The 17,888-nt window shown below is 39.2% G+C and overlaps 1 protein-coding gene across 1 annotated transcript; it reads left to right on the top strand.

Annotated features, from left to right (window-relative positions):
- The first annotated feature begins 6,049 nt into the window (after positions 1-6,049).
- LOC111230181 (C-Jun-amino-terminal kinase-interacting protein 4-like) lies at positions 6,050-17,141 on the top strand. The gene is made up of 28 exons (XM_022756803.1): positions 6,050-6,136; positions 7,492-7,875; positions 8,020-8,214; positions 8,373-8,493; positions 8,754-8,824; positions 8,952-9,016; positions 9,579-9,651; positions 9,774-9,943; positions 10,140-10,402; positions 10,920-10,977; positions 11,187-11,339; positions 11,466-11,508; positions 11,659-11,786; positions 11,937-11,990; positions 12,674-12,814; positions 12,940-13,072; positions 13,312-13,398; positions 13,491-13,538; positions 13,693-13,834; positions 14,003-14,045; positions 14,187-14,267; positions 14,412-14,479; positions 14,602-14,750; positions 14,842-15,013; positions 15,297-15,410; positions 15,511-15,609; positions 15,721-15,810; positions 15,951-17,141. Exons 2-28 carry the CDS (start codon positions 7,777-7,779, stop codon positions 16,067-16,069), a joined length of 2,979 nt encoding a protein of 992 aa, XP_022612524.1. The 5' UTR covers positions 6,050-6,136; positions 7,492-7,776; the 3' UTR covers positions 16,070-17,141.
- The last annotated feature ends 747 nt before the right edge of the window (positions 17,142-17,888 follow it).

The following is a 17,888-nucleotide window of genomic DNA, read 5'->3' as shown; positions in this document are numbered from 1 at the left end:
CACTATATCTTCATAATTTGTGAAATTGAGAGGTATTTGAGTGCCATAAATCCTAAAAACATCAACATTAGTCTGTTAAACTGGTTAACAGATTAGCAGACATGTTCAGGCAAATGCTGTGAACATGGTCTCAGGTGGGTTTTTAAGGTGGGTTTGCTATTTCAGTAGTGGCCTTTCAATGGGTTTAGTTGACCACTGACATCTAATTCCAGACTACCATCTGTGCAGGCTGTTTAACTCCCTCTCCTTCCCACCTTTACCACCAATCCCACCTACACCCCTCACATCATCATCACCTTCTTTGTGCATGACCTCCTTCCTGTCCTACATGAGCTACGATGTTGCCCTCCTCTGACTGACTTCTCCATCACTAGCCTGGGTTTGTTTTACTGAGCTGAATGTTCAGCAGTGTTGCCCCTCTTTCCTTTCTCTTGTTGTCTGTAGAGTGGCTTGCTTCTCTTACTCTTTCTCTTTTCTCTCCACAAAGTATTGTACGTGTGCACTAAAGGCGTCCTATTTTACACACCAATGTATTTCGCTTTCATTTTTCACTGGCAGGACCTTTCTACCCAGTTCCCTGTATCTCTTTATATTGTTGTCAGCGGCCATCACCTTACGGCAGGGGTCAGAGTAATCAGCACATCTAACACTTCATGATACTTTGTTTGATGCGTTAACATCATCAGTCTCTTTTGTCTGTGTCTGCTTTGATTAGACTGAAAGAATTATCTTGATTGTCACTATACTAACTGTTGCTTCTGACTAACTTAGTATGGCCATGAGGGTCTATGGCAGAGTTAATGTGATACATATTCATGTCTCTTTTTTCCAACAGGTTTTTCTTTGCTCCATAAATATGCTCACTGAGTCCATATATTGGATTACTCATGCCCTGCCCCCTCCCACCCATTTCAACACTTAGCCAATTATCATCATCTTCATCCTGTGAGTGCCATGGCCAATAGAATTACCCCCTGCTCTCCACAAAACAATCCCTGACGTGACCTATACCCTAGGCTGGACTAATTACAAGAGCTGGAGCAAGCAAGGATTTGTGGTCTCTTATGAAATGTTTTTCTAATTGTGGAGAGGGTGACGATTCATGTAATGTGGATGTCTGGCATCTAAGCATATTAATGACACTCTAAGAGTGTCAGAGATTTAATAAAACAATAAATGATAAATGATATTAATATCTCTATAGTAGCTATTGCATTACTTTGCAACACTAAATAGGATTTACTGTATATTTCATATATATTTCTTTTGCAGCCAGTAATGTATACTACACATAAAATAACTGAATTGTAACAGGAGAAAGTTTATCAATAGTAGGAGTCAACACATCTAAAAATATCTGCAATTCAGCCAGTGACTCAACACTGGCAACAACCCAGTTGGCTGAGTAGCATTATAGCCTATTAAGTGACAGTATCAGGCTTCACCTGTGTTACAGCACTGACTTGTGAAACGTCAGCACTGACATATATACTGCAAATCTGCCTCACTCGGTGTCAACACACCAGGTTAGGCCCATTCATTCATGTACTTCTTGATGTGTAATCATTAATGGTTGTTTTCTGAGTGAATGTGACAGTAGGGGAATTTTTTTTTTTTAAATAGACAGTTCAAGAAGCATATTTCCCAAATTATGTCAGAAAGTTTTATAGAGCACTGATGCAATAATATGCTCCCCTCTATTAATGACATGAGAAATGGGAACGCTTAACAGGAAAAAGTATTAGAAAAGAAAATACCTTTCACAGCCAAAACAATGCCTTGGTGGCACAACACTGGAATCTTAAGACTGAAAGAGAGAGGAAAAGAGGAAGGGAGTTGTCCCTAGATAAATATCTGGTAATGGGTTGTAATGAAGCTTAATGACAGACGAGAACTTCCTTCTCAACACAAGGAAAAAGAGGAACAAACAAATGACAACAATCTTGACAATTGTGTCTGCCATCTTGCAAGGCCTCAAGTTGTGACGTATTTGATAAAGGTAACGCACGGGCCCCCAGCCCCCATTTCTACACCCACTGTCCAGAGAGAAAGTCAGCAGCACCTTTAGGTTTCACTCAGAAAAAAAAAAATCACATTTATGAATTTATAGGACCATCAGTTGATTTCTACTGACATCTAAGCTCCTGTTTCAACACTGAGGTAAGTAATGCTTTGCTTTTTAAGTAAAACGCATTTTTGTTTTTTTGTTTTCTTTAGTTTTTTTGTTGTTGTTGCATTGTCTTGATTTTTGAGGTACTTGTCAATCCATCCAAATTTCTAGTGTAAGCAGTGTAAATCCTGGTCTTTCATATTCTATTCTATTCACCTGATGGAAAAATAAAAATATGCTGCTTAAAATACTGACTATCTTTGAAAATCTTGGGATCTTGATTTTAGTTTAAGGTTTTCTGGGTTGGAGCAATTTTGATCATATGAGTTTATGATGACGGACTTGTTAAGGACCCATGAGGTCGGAAACATTAAGGCTTATGTTTTGCTATTTGCTAAATAACACATCATAGACACCGTGCAGGCTCCAATCTTTGCTGGTTCCAATGACGAGAAGAATGAAAAAAAAAACATTTCACCTGTCATACTATCTAAAAATTAAAAAAAAGAATTGTCTATTTTTCCACTTAAATTAAATTGTTAAAATATCATTATTAGTCTGTATTTCCTTAATCAACACTTTGTATCGTGTCTTGTTGTAGGTGTAACAAAGAGGAAGAGGCTGCAGTGCCTGCAGAATCACATTTGGCCATCTCACAAGGGAAATAATATCAACCAAGACGACCAAGATGGAAATGCTTGATCCTTCAGCTCTATCAGACATCACTTCTACTGTCACCTGCAAGCCAAAATCTGAGATAGTGACCTTACCAGGAGGGCTCACCTCGGTGGCGGGCATCACAGTGGTGACCGGGGGTGCTGAGCTGTCCTGTGGATCCTGCATGATGGCCTTTTGCTTTTGGAAAACTCTCATCGGCTTCAGCTGTGTAGCTGTGGGCCTGTGGGACCAACTGAACCAGTCCAAAGAAGGAACTTCTCACTTACTGGGACTGGGACTTGTAATCCTGGCGATTAGTTTTGTGATGGGGGGCAGTGTAGTGGTGTATGATCTCCTGACAAAGAAGGAGAGAGAGATGACACGAGAGTGGAGGGAGGATGGAAAAGAAGTGCTTGTGGAGAGTGAGAGGGTTATCAAAAAAGTCACTGTATAAAAAAGACGTCACTGACAGGATATAAAATAAGATGATGAAAAATATGACTCTTCTGTACATAACACACAGTCTTAATGGGCAGGAAAAAACATTCCTGTTGTGCTCACTCCATGTCAGTACCACTCTACCTCCTGTTCTCTGCTTTATCATTCAATCGAAATTACGAAGAAATGCAGCATCTGTGCTCCAGGGAAACACAACAACAATAACACATTCCCTCCATTTTATGCTCTACTTCTGCTCCACTACATTTAAAGAGAATTTTTGATGCAAAACAGATCATGTAAATTATGCAATAAACAGATTATATGTGAAATGTGTATGTTTGCGTGTGTGTGAACGTGAGAAAGAGACAGGAAGTGTAAGAGAAAGGGAGCTAGAGAAAGACAAAAAGATTAATACCTGGAAAAAGGACGAGAATGCAGATTATAAAAGGTTGCGTTATTACAGAATACAGAAATCTGCTGTGAGGTTCGTTCACTCAAAGAGCATACAAAAAACGTTTATTCCTTTCTCATTTATTCCTTGTATCAAATCAAAAATGCTTTTTGTTTTATTTGCAGAGGTTTTGAGATAGGTGTTAGCTGCTGCAACCCCAAAAACAATGGAGGGGAATTAATTTTTATATTCACAGAAAAATGAAATTTGGAAAAACTCGCCAGCATTCTTTACAGAAACTGTCTGTCTGGTTAATGAGGATAATTCACATACCTTACTGTCAAGAGTTTTTATTGGACCAAGAGAATAAATAGTCAGAATAAACACTGTTGACATGGAGATATTAATTTTTTTGGGCTAACCAAGACGTTTAGTTCTTGAGTTTCACAAATGTCATTTGTTTTGTTTCTCAAAATCTCTCCTCTGCCCTCTGTATGCCTGTAAGTGCATAGGAACATGAGGTGAGCTACACATCTTTTCAATGAAGGCAGAAGACAGGTATTGGTCTTTAAAGTTTTTATTGTATGAAACTTTAAAAAACCACAATGCAAGGTTAGGCCAAAGGTACACCAAAAATCAATCAGTTGAGTGAAACAGGATTCATAAAAATACAGACATCAATAGCAGACATTTTGACCTATTAATAACATTTACAATGGCTCTGTTTCATTGAAGTGCCCCACTCCCAAGTCATGACAGTGTGACAGTGAAATCCTAATCGATATTCAGCCAACATTCATTTTATTAGTATTTACACCTGTTCCTATGTGTCCATTCAGAGGGTTTGATTGTCAATTTACTTAATTGTAGATCAGAGAAAATGGTGGATGTAACAATGTCAGTTATATTATAACTGCCATAGAACTGTGCCAGTAGTGGTTGCTATAGCAACAAAATGTTCAAGTGAAACCAACTGTTGGCACACTGATGGAAGAAACTCTGAACCCATAACTGACACCACTGACTCGAGTCTGACTCATTTACATTTTAAGTTACAGCCTATAACTTGAAATGTAAAACGGTCTCTTGCTCTAAAGGCCGGGCAGGATTGTTTTTTAAATAGCTACTGAGTGCAGGCCAACAGAAACCAACAACATCAACAGAAATCAACAGGAGAGTACCTCCATCTGCTGGAAGAAAAACAAACTGTACTTCCTCACTGTGATATACAGTAAATGTTATTGATTCCTTCTATGCCTCACTGTGTGAAATTGTAACTTCATCTTGTACGCTGTTTTGAAATTGATTATCCCACGAAAAGTCTTTTACCTTTTGGTTACACTTGAAACCTCAATAACTTTATCTGCTAGCATGGTTCATAAGTGGTGGACCTGAGTAGCCTACTTTCACTCAAGCGCTGTACGATTACAAACTTGAAGTACTTTTACAGTACTTTACTTCAGTATTTTCTTTTCATGCCACTTTATACTACTACTCCACTACATTTCAGAAGGAAATAGTGTACTTTTTACTCAACTACATTTCTTTGAAAGCTTTGGTTGCAGGTTAAAATTTTTGCATACAAAACACATGACAGAGTTATGAATTAAGTTAAATTGCCCAACAGTAGGCCTGTAACAAAAACTGGTCAATGTTTAAAGCCGGTCAATGTTTAAGTCGACTGGCAGGCAAATAATCAACCAAGCCATTTTTCATAAACAGATGCCAAATTGTTTCAGCTTCTCAAATGTAAGATTTTCTCTCTCACTCTCTCTTTTCATTTTTTTCTTTAAATAAATAATTTCAGTTTGTTTTTAATAATTTTTTATTGGTTTGGACTATTGGTTGCACAAAAAAAGTCATTGTGAAGAAGTCACTTGTGCAATGGGCATTTCTCACTTTTGTCAGATCTAATGTTATCATTATATAATAGTGTAATAGTTACACAGACCATTTTGGGTATGCAATATTTCCAGTACATTTTCTTGATAAGACTTACGTACTCTTACTTCAGTAACCTTATCAATGGAGGACTTCTACTTGTAATGGAGTATTTTTTAAGTTTATTAGTATATTTAAGTAAGGATCTGAATACCTCTTCAACCACATACTACAAACATTGTTAACTTTCTCAAACTATTGTAATCAGTTAGGGTTGCAAAGGTGAAGAAACCAGCTAGCTCTCAGGTATGTAAGGCGTTTGGACAGGTAACATACTGAGCCGTGCTTTATTCAGATCACCTGACAGCCCTCTGGTCACATGTCATAGTTCAAGTTTCAGGAAACTTTTTTTTTCTTTTTGAAAGCAAAACTATTCATGTCCCGCCTCTGCTTGTCGCCTATTGGTTACGGTTTACAACAACAGCGCTTTGATTGGCCAGCCTGAGAACTTGTATGTGCCCGTCAGAATCAAACAACACCCCCTACTTTAAACTCGTTTATGTGCAATTGATATCGACCGTCCAAGAAGAAAAACGGTAGGACTTTCTGTAGTTTGAGGCAGAGGAATTAAAGTTACCAAGGAGTCCGCTGTTAAGGTAAGTTTGTCAAACCGCAGTCGAACAGCGCGACGACTCGGCGGTTTTCTTGGCGCACAGTCACAGCTTTGTAAACTTGCTACCAAAGATCTCTCAAGGTGTCCACTGTCAGTCGTGTTACTAATTCATACAGTATGTCTATACAAGAGTCTCATCTTCTTAGCGAACCGAGAAGGCTAATTAGGCTAATTATGGACCTATAAAACCTGTCCCTGTCTTTACGCTGTCATGTTTGTGTGTTTACATGTAACTGTTTGAATGTCTGTGTGCTATTTGTGGTGCTGTTACACACACACGACACACACACACACACACACACACACACGACACAGCACACTATACATTATCGCGCGCGCCTCGTTTGCTCCCTGTACATTATGTAATTGTTTTAGGAGATCGGGAAATACATAAATATTTAACATGAAGATGTTTCTTTCATATGTAGGTTAAAGGTCAAGGGGTCTTTAAAGCACCCTGGCAAGACCTTAAAATCAAAAACAAAACCATTGTAAGAACCAACACAACTTTGAGCTTTCATGATACACCTTGCCAAATATGTACTGTAGTTACTGTAATTAAGGCTGAAAGTAATTATTATTTTCAACAACAACCTGCTGTGTATTTTCTAGATTAGTAATTTTGTCTTTGAGGTGTCAGAAAATTGTAAAATATCCCGTTTCCTGACACTCAATGTGACATTTTGAGATTGCTTGTCTGAGGTATGGCTGAAAGGATTGGTTGATTGATCGATTATTTGACTGACAGAAAATATCTTTTGGTTGGAAAAAACAAATTCAATCTGTTACCTCTGGCACTTTATCACTGTGTTTTGTTATTTTGTAGACAAAATGATGAATTTATCAATCGAGAATTGATCATATTGATTAATCAATTAATCAGCTAATCATTTCAACTCCTCATGATAATGCTTATATGGCTTTAACCGGAACTAAATCCAGGCATGAATGCGTGACTGAGCACAATCTAAAGTGTATGTTTACATTGCTCTATGAGCCTAAACACTAACAAGTTACTGATCTTTTAATTAATTTTTTGTTAGTGTTTACCCTGTCTGAAGATCAGCCATTGGAATTTAAATTTCATCCTTACTGCGCAGATACTTTGTTTTTTGTTTGCTGTTAAACAAACCATTTAGTCAGAGATTATAACAGCAGAAAACCACATGACCATGTTCAACCAATTATCATCCTACTGTAATTAGACAGGGAAAAAATGCATGTCTCAGCTTGATTATTGCACAAAGCATTCGTCTGTCCTTTTGCTATTAAACTTAGCAGCAGTACAGAAGAGATTGATTATCATTACGTATCATTATATTTTATTTTATTTTTCAGGATGGACTCTAAGACACCCCCTGAGAACAGATAAACAACAGTACAGAAACAGCAAGCTGGCTGCAGTCTAAGAGGATGCTTCCCTTGTCAAGGACAAATGGAACATAAAGTTGCTAAGGATGGGTGGTGCTGGTGTTAGCAAAAATGTTAGAAAGCCATATAAAACCGGTTCCACTAGCGTATTAGTTGGTGAGGAAGTGTAGTCAGGAGAACTTTTTGCCACAGAATTGTAAGATCATTGAGTCGATTTTGACAGTTAATACAGCAGATAAAAATAATAGGCTGATGGAGTGCAATGAGAGAGTTTTGTGTGGGACAGGGGAGGTGGAGCTGGACCCCAACATTGTGAGTGAAGAGGCAGGAAAACTGTATTCAGAACTACAGGTGAGGCATCTTGTCACGTTATTTTTCTTTTAAATACCATTATTGTTTTCATGAAAAAAATGCCATGTTTTTCTGAATGAAATGGTTGTTTAAATGTGGTTGTACATACCGAGTTTCTCACTATCCTGCTCTGCACCATCACAGACAGTTATTGAGACCTATGGTGAAGGTGTGGTGGAGTCGCTGGTACCCATATTTGTGTGGGTGCTGGAGGGGCTGGCCAGCTGCAAAGCCCAGCTGAGAGACAGGGAGGAGGAGGCAGAGAGGGAGAGAGCTGAGCGAGAAGAGCTGCTGGAGAGATACCAAGCAGAGAAAGCACTGAGGAAAGATAGCCAAGAGGTGAGGATTGATAGAATTTTGAAAATGCTGATGTTGGTCGGTGTGTGTGGTATAGCATGATTTTGGTTACATGTTTTTAAAAATTAAAAAAAAAAAAAAAAAAAAGCTTTTTAACTGTGCTCAACGCTGTTAAATCATTTTGTTTTGTATTTTTTTAGAGGTATCTGGAGCTCGATGACCAAATTGAACAAGAGAGGAGAGCCATGAAGGGGAGGGAAAAGGAAATAGAACGACGAGGGAGAGAGCTAGAGAAGAAAGCAAGAGAGCAAGCTGATCAGTGTGAGCATTTGAATATTAACTGTGTCAAATGGCATATTAGCCAAACTCGTAATCATTTCTTTTCATCTTTGTTTTTTTCTCCTTTCGATGTCATTCATCCTTCTTGTGCATATCATGACTAGATACATTTTAAATGCTGCTGAAGAAGCTAGGGTCTACAAAGTTTCCAATGATACTTAATCAGACACATCAGGACTGTGTCTTGTTTTATCGCGAGTGATGCTAACAAGTAAAGCTATATTTGTTATGTTTTCTCACAGTGGTGGCCTTGGAGGAGCAGAAAGCAAATCTGAGTAGAGAACTGAGCACACTGAGGCATACTCACAACAAGGTCAGATACTGCTGTTTAGTCTACAAACCTGTGTGCTGTTGAATCCCCAGACAGCGTGATACAAAATTTAGCTGTTTTTTGTCATTATTCTATTTCTTATATATCACTTATCACTTATCTCCTTTAGTTGGCTCACACTTATCGGGAACTTTTGGAAAGGAGAAAGGATTCTGAAAGAGATTCTCCTTTAAGGTTGTTCATACTACTTTTTTTATGTAAAACTAATTTTTATACTGTATATAATGCCTCTCATAGGAAAGCTATAGGTATTCCATGACAGCAGCTATATCGTGAACCATATCTGAGCTACTTTGGGCTGTAGCCAACAACAAATTCAAGAAATTCCACTCTAAGTTTGTCCTCATTGCTACATGCTATCTAATATTTAACTACTGCATATATAACAGTACTGTAGCAATATCTCTGTTTGCCTTATACAAAGAAAAGTATATCAACTTAAAATGGCAGTTTGAGACCATTTCGTAAATGTAAAAGTTTAGTTCTCAGTCATATTTTTTCTATGCTTCATTGATTTTAAATCAGGTATTTATGGAAATGATTAGCTCATTAGCCAGAACTCTGCAATTTCACCTTTTTAAGCTTGTTGGTATGTGCTGATCATAAGTCACAGGGTGTAATTCAGTAATGGTAAAAGTGCTGCAACAAAGTGGTACAAAGTGTAAGAAAAACACACAATGATACTGTTTATTCAGGTGACTTTTTGTTTGTGTGTCACACTGCGTGTTACATTCAGGAATCATGTGCGTCCCAAGAATGCTGAATTTCCGTCCAACGAAGTTTTGTCAGAATCCAGTATTAATGAAAAGGTAAACAGAGTCTCACTTTTTCACATCTATATTTCAATTCAATTCAATTTTAATAGATCAAGACTTTGGCAGATAAGTAGCTGTAGTGTTTTTTGTTTTTTTTGTTTGTTTTTTTTTAACAGATGATTCAAAGACCACATTCACACTCTGGCCCCCCATGTCTGGAAGATCTAGTAGCCAAAGAAAAAAAGACGATTGACATTGCAGTGAAGTCCGACCCGGATCATTTTGTCAGTGATATCATAAGCTCCACTCCTGAGCTGGCACAGTTTCATGGCTGTGTGGATGCAAGGTAATAATCTGAAAACATAAACTAATTTGTGTCAGTTGAAGCTCTGGGTAGGAAATATGTCAATCAATGATGTAATCATTAACTAAAAAAAGCTCTCTTTAGGTGATCAACATGTGCACACACGGCACATCGAGCATTCTTGTATTTTCTCATATTTCTTATTCTTTGCCGTCAACATCATCGTTATCGTCATCAGCACCCCAGTTAGACCTGACACTGAGGAGCCGCTGAGAGATGAGTTGGAGGCCAGTTTGGAGGATGAGATGAGGGAGGAGAAGGAGGAAGAGAAGGAACACAAAGTAGAAGAGGGAAACACGCATGAAAAAGTTGAGGAGGAGGAGGAGGTGGAAGAAGATAGTATGGAGTGGGAGCTACGCAACACTGACTCTGTGTTTTCTGAACTGTCTGAGCTGAGTCGGGATTATGTGGAGAGTGTAGACCGAGGGGCCAGTGTCAGAGGTAAATTAAATTCATATAAAGACACATTTCTAGACATTTGTCACAAACTGGTTGATGTACTTTCTCTTCATCTTAACCAGAGGTTTCATTAACAGTTACAAAATACTAACTGCTCAGGAATTACCTCGTTATGATTTTGTGACCCCTCATGGCTGCAGATAAAAACAAAAATCTCAGTAACAATGCCCATGTTGTTTTATAAAGCTTCAAACTAAATGATCATAGACACAAAGTAGGCTGGTTTGTAAAAAAAAAAAAAAAAAAAAAATCTGGCAACGCTGTGAAACAATTTCAGCTCTGCTAACATGTAGTGCAAGTACATAAGTGAAAAGGGTTTTCTTGCTTGAGGTTTCATGCAGCTTTACTTGTTTAGCATCATCCCATGTAGAGTAACTTCTTCTTGGGTATGAATGCAGAGAAAATACTAACATTTAGACCAAGTGTATATTGCTTTTCAGTTTTGTAAAGGGTGTGCATCTGTATTCAATCATTTGTTTGATCCTTTTTTTCTGTGTAGGCAGTGCAGACCAGTTTGAGGAGATTCTTTCTCATCATGAGGAACTGAAAGTCACACAGTGAGTACTATGTTTAATTTCTATGATCCTGTTGAGTTCTGTGTGATTTTCGAGCACAGGGGTTTTCCAAACGCTTGAAACAAATGAAGTCAAAGGGGAAAATATTACAGTCACTAATTTGTTTGAAATGTTTAATCTGTTTACCAAAGGGATTGTCAGTTTCTTCATAATGAAATATTCAACTCTAGCTCTGTTTCTTTGTTTTTCAGTGAGTTAGTAGAAGTTGCCCGCAAAACTTTGATATCTCGGGTAGTGGAGCTGACTGATGACCGTTCAGCTCTTAAACTGGAGGTGACCTCTCTTCAGGAAACGGTCTCACGATTAGAGGGGCGGATGAAGGAGAAGGAGGAGGAAACTAAGAGGTGCAGAAGATTGTTTTTGATATTCTCCATGTTTTAAAATCATCAAACAATTAATGAAATTGTTTGACTTTGTGGAAAAATTATTGCATTTATTATAGCATACTGATGTTCCACTGTTTTTCATAGACTTCGCAAAGAACTGGAAAGATGCCAATCAGAGGATCCTGATGTAAGGAGATATTGTCATTGTCAAACTGTTGTAACAATCTGCTGTAACACTGCATTGGTGAAGCTTTTTTGTAAATCCATTAACTGCTCATTATATAATGATGTGTGAGACTGATACATGTTCTCCATTAAATGGCCTCTCTGTATTCAGGCTTCTCTTCTCGCATCCACGCGGCACTTCTCTCGTTCTGAAATGGCTCGTGTTGTTATGGAGAAGAACCAGTACAAGCAGCGTCTGTTTGAGCTGCAGGAGGCAGTGAGACGTAGTCAGACAATCAGGTAACTAATCTAAATAGTAGCATATACTTTTTTTGCTCTGTTGTTTCATTCAATTTTAAAGTCTTTTCCAAGAGAGTTTAACATTTGGGCCAACACAGCTTGCATCAGGTTTTTACATCCAATCTCATTTAGTGTTTTTTTTTTTTACAGAGCAACAAAGGAAGAGAGGTTAACAGAGGACAAAAGATCAAGTGTTTGGAGAAAGTAGGTGTTTTTATTATCTCTCATCTCATCTCATTGTCCTCATTACACACTAAACGTTCACAGGTGCAGCTTTGCTCCCCAAAATGACAGTGGTGGCCTGACCTGGGCCTGTGCTGCTCTGTGCCAGAGGATAAAACAGAACAGGTTCCTTAAAACAACCCGGAAACAATATGACGTACAGAAAAACTAATAGGGAAGTTGAATTTTGCATGATTTCCACAATATCAAGATGTGAAATTCGCTAAGTTGCCTTGACCTTCTGTTGATACAGCAACCTGTTGTCAGACATTAAAATATCAATTACAAAACTAGTGGGAACCATGGTCTCCAGAGTCACCAAAGTAACGACTATAAAAGTAACTTTCACTTACTTGAAAATGCAGAAAACAAGGGCAAAAAAAGCAAACTGCTCTTTAAGAGTGCTGTAAGGCAAAGTGAGTGTTTTGAGTGTTTGAAAAGGTAAACAGTGTCAGCTGAGCAATACATTTCTCAGAAAGAAGAATCATTCATGTGTTTGGATTCATACTATATCTGTCAGTAAAACCACTTGGCAGTAGGTGGACAAGACCGTGGGATTGAAATAAACAAGTGTGCAATGTAATTGAAAGTTTGGTAACATGTTAGTAGTCAGACAGTGGTTTTATGGTCTGTATAAAATATTGATAATTGTTTCTTTATTAAAGGTTCAACCGCTTGTTTGGCCTATCCAAGGAACCCTTAATCCCACCTCCTGCTTCTGCATTCGCCCTGCCACATTCCCCATCACTGACTCGCTCCCCTCTGGGATCTCCACAGCTACCGGCTGTCAGTCAGACTCAGGCTGAGTAAGCAACTGTCTCTGGCCATTTCACTCCTGCATATGCGCTTCCGTTTACATTATTATTTGCAACAAAATTGAATGATTTTGAAAATCAGTAAAGCTGATAAACACTTGGACCACCCTCTATAGGTCTGCTTCTCCTGCTGCTCTCTCACCTCGTGTCAGGAGGAGGGAGCTCTACAGAGAAATTCGCTCCCACATTTGGGAAACCCTGGGAAAACAGCAGATGCATGGCTGGAGCACACCACTGGCAAATACACAGGTATGTAGAACAGAATGTAGAAGAGTATATAAGACAAATGGGCTGAAAACTTTCCTGGTTTTGATATTAGCCTTTATTTTTCTTTTTAACCAAACCAAGGAAAATGGTTTGTCTTTAATCCACTGTTAACATTAAGCAAGCTATACCAGGGACGTACTACAGAGAATTTAACATACACAGACATATATACATATCCACAATCCTCTTAATATACTGGTGATTAAATGTCATTGTTGCAGGAGTCCCATAAACCTGTTCCAGAGTCTAAAGATGTGCCTGTTCTAGTGCAGCTCAGACTGTTGGATCAAAGAGACTCCACTGCAAAGGTAAATCTTGCCACTGAAATATTCATATAAACCCATAAGACTTCACGTGATACCCGTGGTACAGTTCAACATGGTTCCTAACTTTTTTTCAGCTGAACTGTGCAGTTGCAGTCGCACCTGAGATCTCAGGAGAGGCCACAGTAAGTCTGTCATTATCCTGGTTAAATAGCGACCGTAGTCGCACTCTAATCACCATGTACATGTTCAGTGCCATCCAACCATAACTAACACAGCCCAGGAACAAGTTTCATGCCACTCATCTTTCCAAACTCCATATCCGTCCTTCTCTGCCAGTGTTCTGTGTGGGTAGTTTCTGGTCCTGCCTCCAGCAGTGATATTACAGTGATTGATCCAGCACGGTCCAACACAGTACTGGATCAGTTCAGCCTCCCTCCCACAGCTCCTGCACTCTGCATCTGTGCTGTGCCTCCCATAGGTCAGTGCCAGTACAATGGGCTACAGCAGCTGCCTACAGGCAACATGTCTAATGTGTACTTTTATTATCCCTTCATACCATACTGATATTTTACTGGAAACAGTGAAAGGTCAACACTGCTTGCTTAGCTTTTTCTTTGAAGCAATCTTTCTTGTCTTGTTTTGTCAGGTGACACTGCTGGAACTGTGTGGATTGGAACTCAGGAAGGAAGGTAGTGCCTGCTGAATAAGCAGCTCACTTAAAAAAAACACTGTCTGTGAGTAAAATACTTGTTGGCAAAGCATTCTGACTGACTCCCTCTCTCTCTTTTTTTCCATCCTCTTCTTTCTCCCACTGCTTCTCTCTCACACAGTATACTGGTACACTCGGCCTCCGCTGGCAGGAGGCGCTGTCTGCAGTCTGTTTCCCTCTCAGAGGGTGTTCATTCACTCACGTGAGTTGTCTGCTCTGTGCTTCAACCACATGTGAATTAGTATTTAAGTATTAGCATTTAATTATTGCCCGTGTCATAATGTGCCACTGAGTAATTTAATCCAGAAATGAAAACGATATACTCTATGTTGACTCAATCTCACAGATGTTCCCAGGGTCAAGTGGTAGCTGGGTTAGCTGATGGGACATTAGCCTTTTTCTCACACAGCTCAGGTAATGGTTTTTCTGTTTCTTTATAGTTATATCTGACTGTCAAGGGGAATCTGTCTCCATTTTGCGTGATTCACATAGTCAGTGTTTTGTGACTTACAAGTAATAAGTGCTGTGATTGACAGGTGGGTGGAATCTGCAGTCACACTCAGTGATGCCACTTGGATCAAACCCTTTGCAGCCCATTCGCTGCTGCCTCGCAAAAGGTGGCCGCTTGTGGGTGGGATATTGGAACCGAGTCCATGTGGTTGACATTGACAGCAAGAAGGTTGAGGTAAGAAACAGAGGAATTACCAACATTGTTCATGTCTCATGCTCACATCATCTTTGAACTCACCAACATTATCCCTGATCTTACTTTACAGCAAACATTCTCAGTCTCTGAACGCAATGAGCAGCAGGTTCGTTTCCTGTGTGCTGGTGGAAGTGGTGTCTGGACATCTTGTCGACTTGACCCAATCCTCAGACTGTTTGACTGGTCCACTGGACGGCCACTGCAGGAAGTTGATTTTACTGCTTTGGTCACTAAAACATTAGGTGCTGAAGCTGTAACTTTTTATTTTTATTACTAATCAATTTTAAATGTATATACAGTTGGACATGTACAGTGGGCCTCTGCAATTTACAGCATCTAAAGAAAAAGCATCATGTTTTAGCTCAAAACGATACTGTTGACTGGTTGTGATGAACATTTATTATTTGCTGTGTTTATACCCAGTTTGAATTGAAAATAAATTTTTATTTTTCTTATTTGTGTCAGACTGCTTAGAGCTCTTTCCCGCTAAACAGCTTTAAAACACATTTCTGTCACCTTCTGCAGGCCAACCCTTCCTGACACTCTCACCACTCCAGATCTCGTCTCTCACAGTCATTTCTGGCCGTCTGTGGGTGGGTACTGGAGGTGGTGCCATTTTCTCCATCCCATTATCCATAAGTGAGTTTTATTTAGACTGAGAGTATTGATTGATGCTTGAATTTCATTTGGCCCAAAATGTGCTCTAACAAGTATGACCTGTACCCATAACTGTCCACAGCCTCAGAAGCTGTTTCCATCCCATATTGCTCCTTTGCATCTGCCCAGCTGTGTTACCATGGACACAGACAAGCTGTCAGATTCATCATTGCTGCACCTGGTAAGAATATTATAGCAGTAACTGAAATATGCTAAACATTTTCAATAACTTGTTAATTCAGAGAGATCCTTCAGAAAGCAGGCGAATGCTGTATTTGTCTGTGTCTTATAGGTTGTTTGATGACCTCTCCTGGCAGCAACACTGTTACTACCTCTCAGCTTATCCTCAGCGGAGGAGAGGGCTACATCAACTTCAGAATTGGTGAGTTTAAGAACTGGAAAATCCCATTGTTTTGTCAACTTATTTGAATCTGTCAGTTTTGTATCGCGTGTTGAATTGATTTTACTTTTTAGTCAGTGCTTAGTTTATTAAATGCCTAAATGAGCCATTTACTTCCCCAGGAGATGATGCAAGTGACGAATCAGTTGAGTTGTCCCAAGCTACACCTCAACGGTCTGAACGCAGTCACATGATCATTTGGCAGAATCCCACCCCTGCTGTGCCCAGCCCTGCCCTCTGATATTATTCATCTCCTAGTTCTGCGCTTTGGAATAGGATCAAGATGAAGCAGAGGAATACTGTTCACAAGCAAAGCTAGAGACAACATTGGAAATGGTGCTTTCATGGAACTGAATGAACCATCGTCTCAGTGTGGCAGCATTAAAAGTATCCTTTAAGAGAAATATAGGATTCACACGGTTTCCTCTTTGTTTACCTCATTCATTTTGTACATCTATCCTTTGACTGGATCATCCTAATGGATGATGATGCCTTACTCTGTTCCTTCACCTGATTTTATATCAATACTGTATAATGGGTCAGTAATTCAGATCAATTTTACCTTTGCACTAACAATGCATTTAGTTTCACTGGCATATAGCTTTCTGATACATTGTTCTACTGCTTCTTAAAGAACATGCAGAGTTGTCGTTCACATCGTTATTCCACCAAGAGCACCAGATATTTCATATTTTCATCATAAAGTTTAACTTAATTATGTGTCTGTTCTTGAAGCTGCTGTGTACAGACCTTGTTGTAAACTGTGAACTGGAAACTGGTATTAGTCTTCTATTACTCTTCTCTCAGTGAAAAGTCAATCAGACCCTTTTGATCTCATCTTCTGATGCTGCATTGAGACTGGTGATAACTTTTGTGATGTGTATTTTTGCAATTTCTGACGCATTTACTCAAACTCTACCCTTCCACATTGCATGTGGAGTAATAACAAATAACTGCACATTATAAATGTTTGTACATATGTGTGTCTGATATCCCATCTCCTAAATGAACAATGTCAGTGCCTGTCCTTAGAAATTATTTATTTTCTCCATCAGCTCTTTGCTTGATGTCTTTTTTTGAATGGCATGAAATGCTTTTGGTGTCTTCATTTGTTTTATGTTTTCATTTGATTTCAGTCTGTTTTGTAAAATAAGGGAGAGAAATTCTTTCATTTGCAGTATTTACAGTATGTGCAATTACAAGTTTGCACACACTTGCTGATGTCATAACAGCTCCTTATCCTTCTTGGACTGTGACTTGAGTATTGGTGTTGACTCCAACTGTGTCCAAACATTATTATCATTAAAAATGTCTTTCATGGTTACTGTAGTAACTTTCGTTCTGAGTAGTATTGCCACAATCTGGTGCAGCAGCACAACGCAAACAGAACAGTCCATAGATGAATGAATGACTCATGACAAAATTGACTGAAATATAACACTGCAGATTAATCTTTTTAATTTTCATATACAAGGAATGTATATCAGTGCACATTACATTATAATCTGGAATGTAGTCCACATAAGTTATTAAGCAGAGATACAAATTCTTCCAGTTTTCTTTATGAAAACATGTCTCATCTGTTGAGTCATCAGGTGTTGGTTAACTCCACAAGAGAAATAACAACAATGACACTCCTTTGCCTCAGGCAGTATTGCCTGTTAGGCACATCGCTTCATGTAACAGCAGTCATAGTCAGTTTTGGGGATGTTTTGGCGCCACCTCTTATGTTGGGCTGCTGTGAGTCCTAGGGAGCCGTATTCTGCGGCTCAGGGAGCGGGCAAGGCGGTCCACAGCTCCACCCACAGTTCCCCCCAATTCCTTTTTGGAGGTCAGACCCTCAATGTTGCCACTATACCACATGACCCAGCCTGCCAGGGACATAAGCACCAGCAAAGCTCCTGAGTAAACTAGCAGATCCCCAAAGTCTTGCCCTTGGATCTCCAGTGGAGCAAACACCCCCAGCAGCAGGGATATCACACCCAGCAGGTCCATCAGAACAGCAAACACCAGCGCCAGTTTACAGTGGGACACGCCATCATACTTGGGTGCCATGGCTG

This window comes from Seriola dumerili, unplaced genomic scaffold (genome assembly GCF_002260705.1).
Source record: "Seriola dumerili isolate Sdu_G_001 unplaced genomic scaffold, Sdu_1.0 BDQW01000258.1, whole genome shotgun sequence".
NCBI lineage: Eukaryota > Metazoa > Chordata > Actinopteri > Carangiformes > Carangidae > Seriola > Seriola dumerili.
This window is presented reverse-complemented; position numbering and strand designations above follow the sequence as displayed.

Excerpts from the sequence above, each read along its gene's own strand:
- LOC111230181 (XM_022756803.1), top strand. The coding sequence starts at position 7,777 with ATGGAGTGCAATGAGAGAGTTTTGTGTGGGACAGGGGAGGTGGAGCTG. Across the intron at positions 14,046-14,186 it reads ATTGGAACTCAGGAAGGAAG|TATACTGGTACACTCGGCCT; the intron begins GTAGTGCCTGCT and ends TCTCTCACACAG. Across the intron at positions 15,811-15,950 it reads CTACATCAACTTCAGAATTG|GAGATGATGCAAGTGACGAA; the intron begins GTGAGTTTAAGA and ends TTACTTCCCCAG.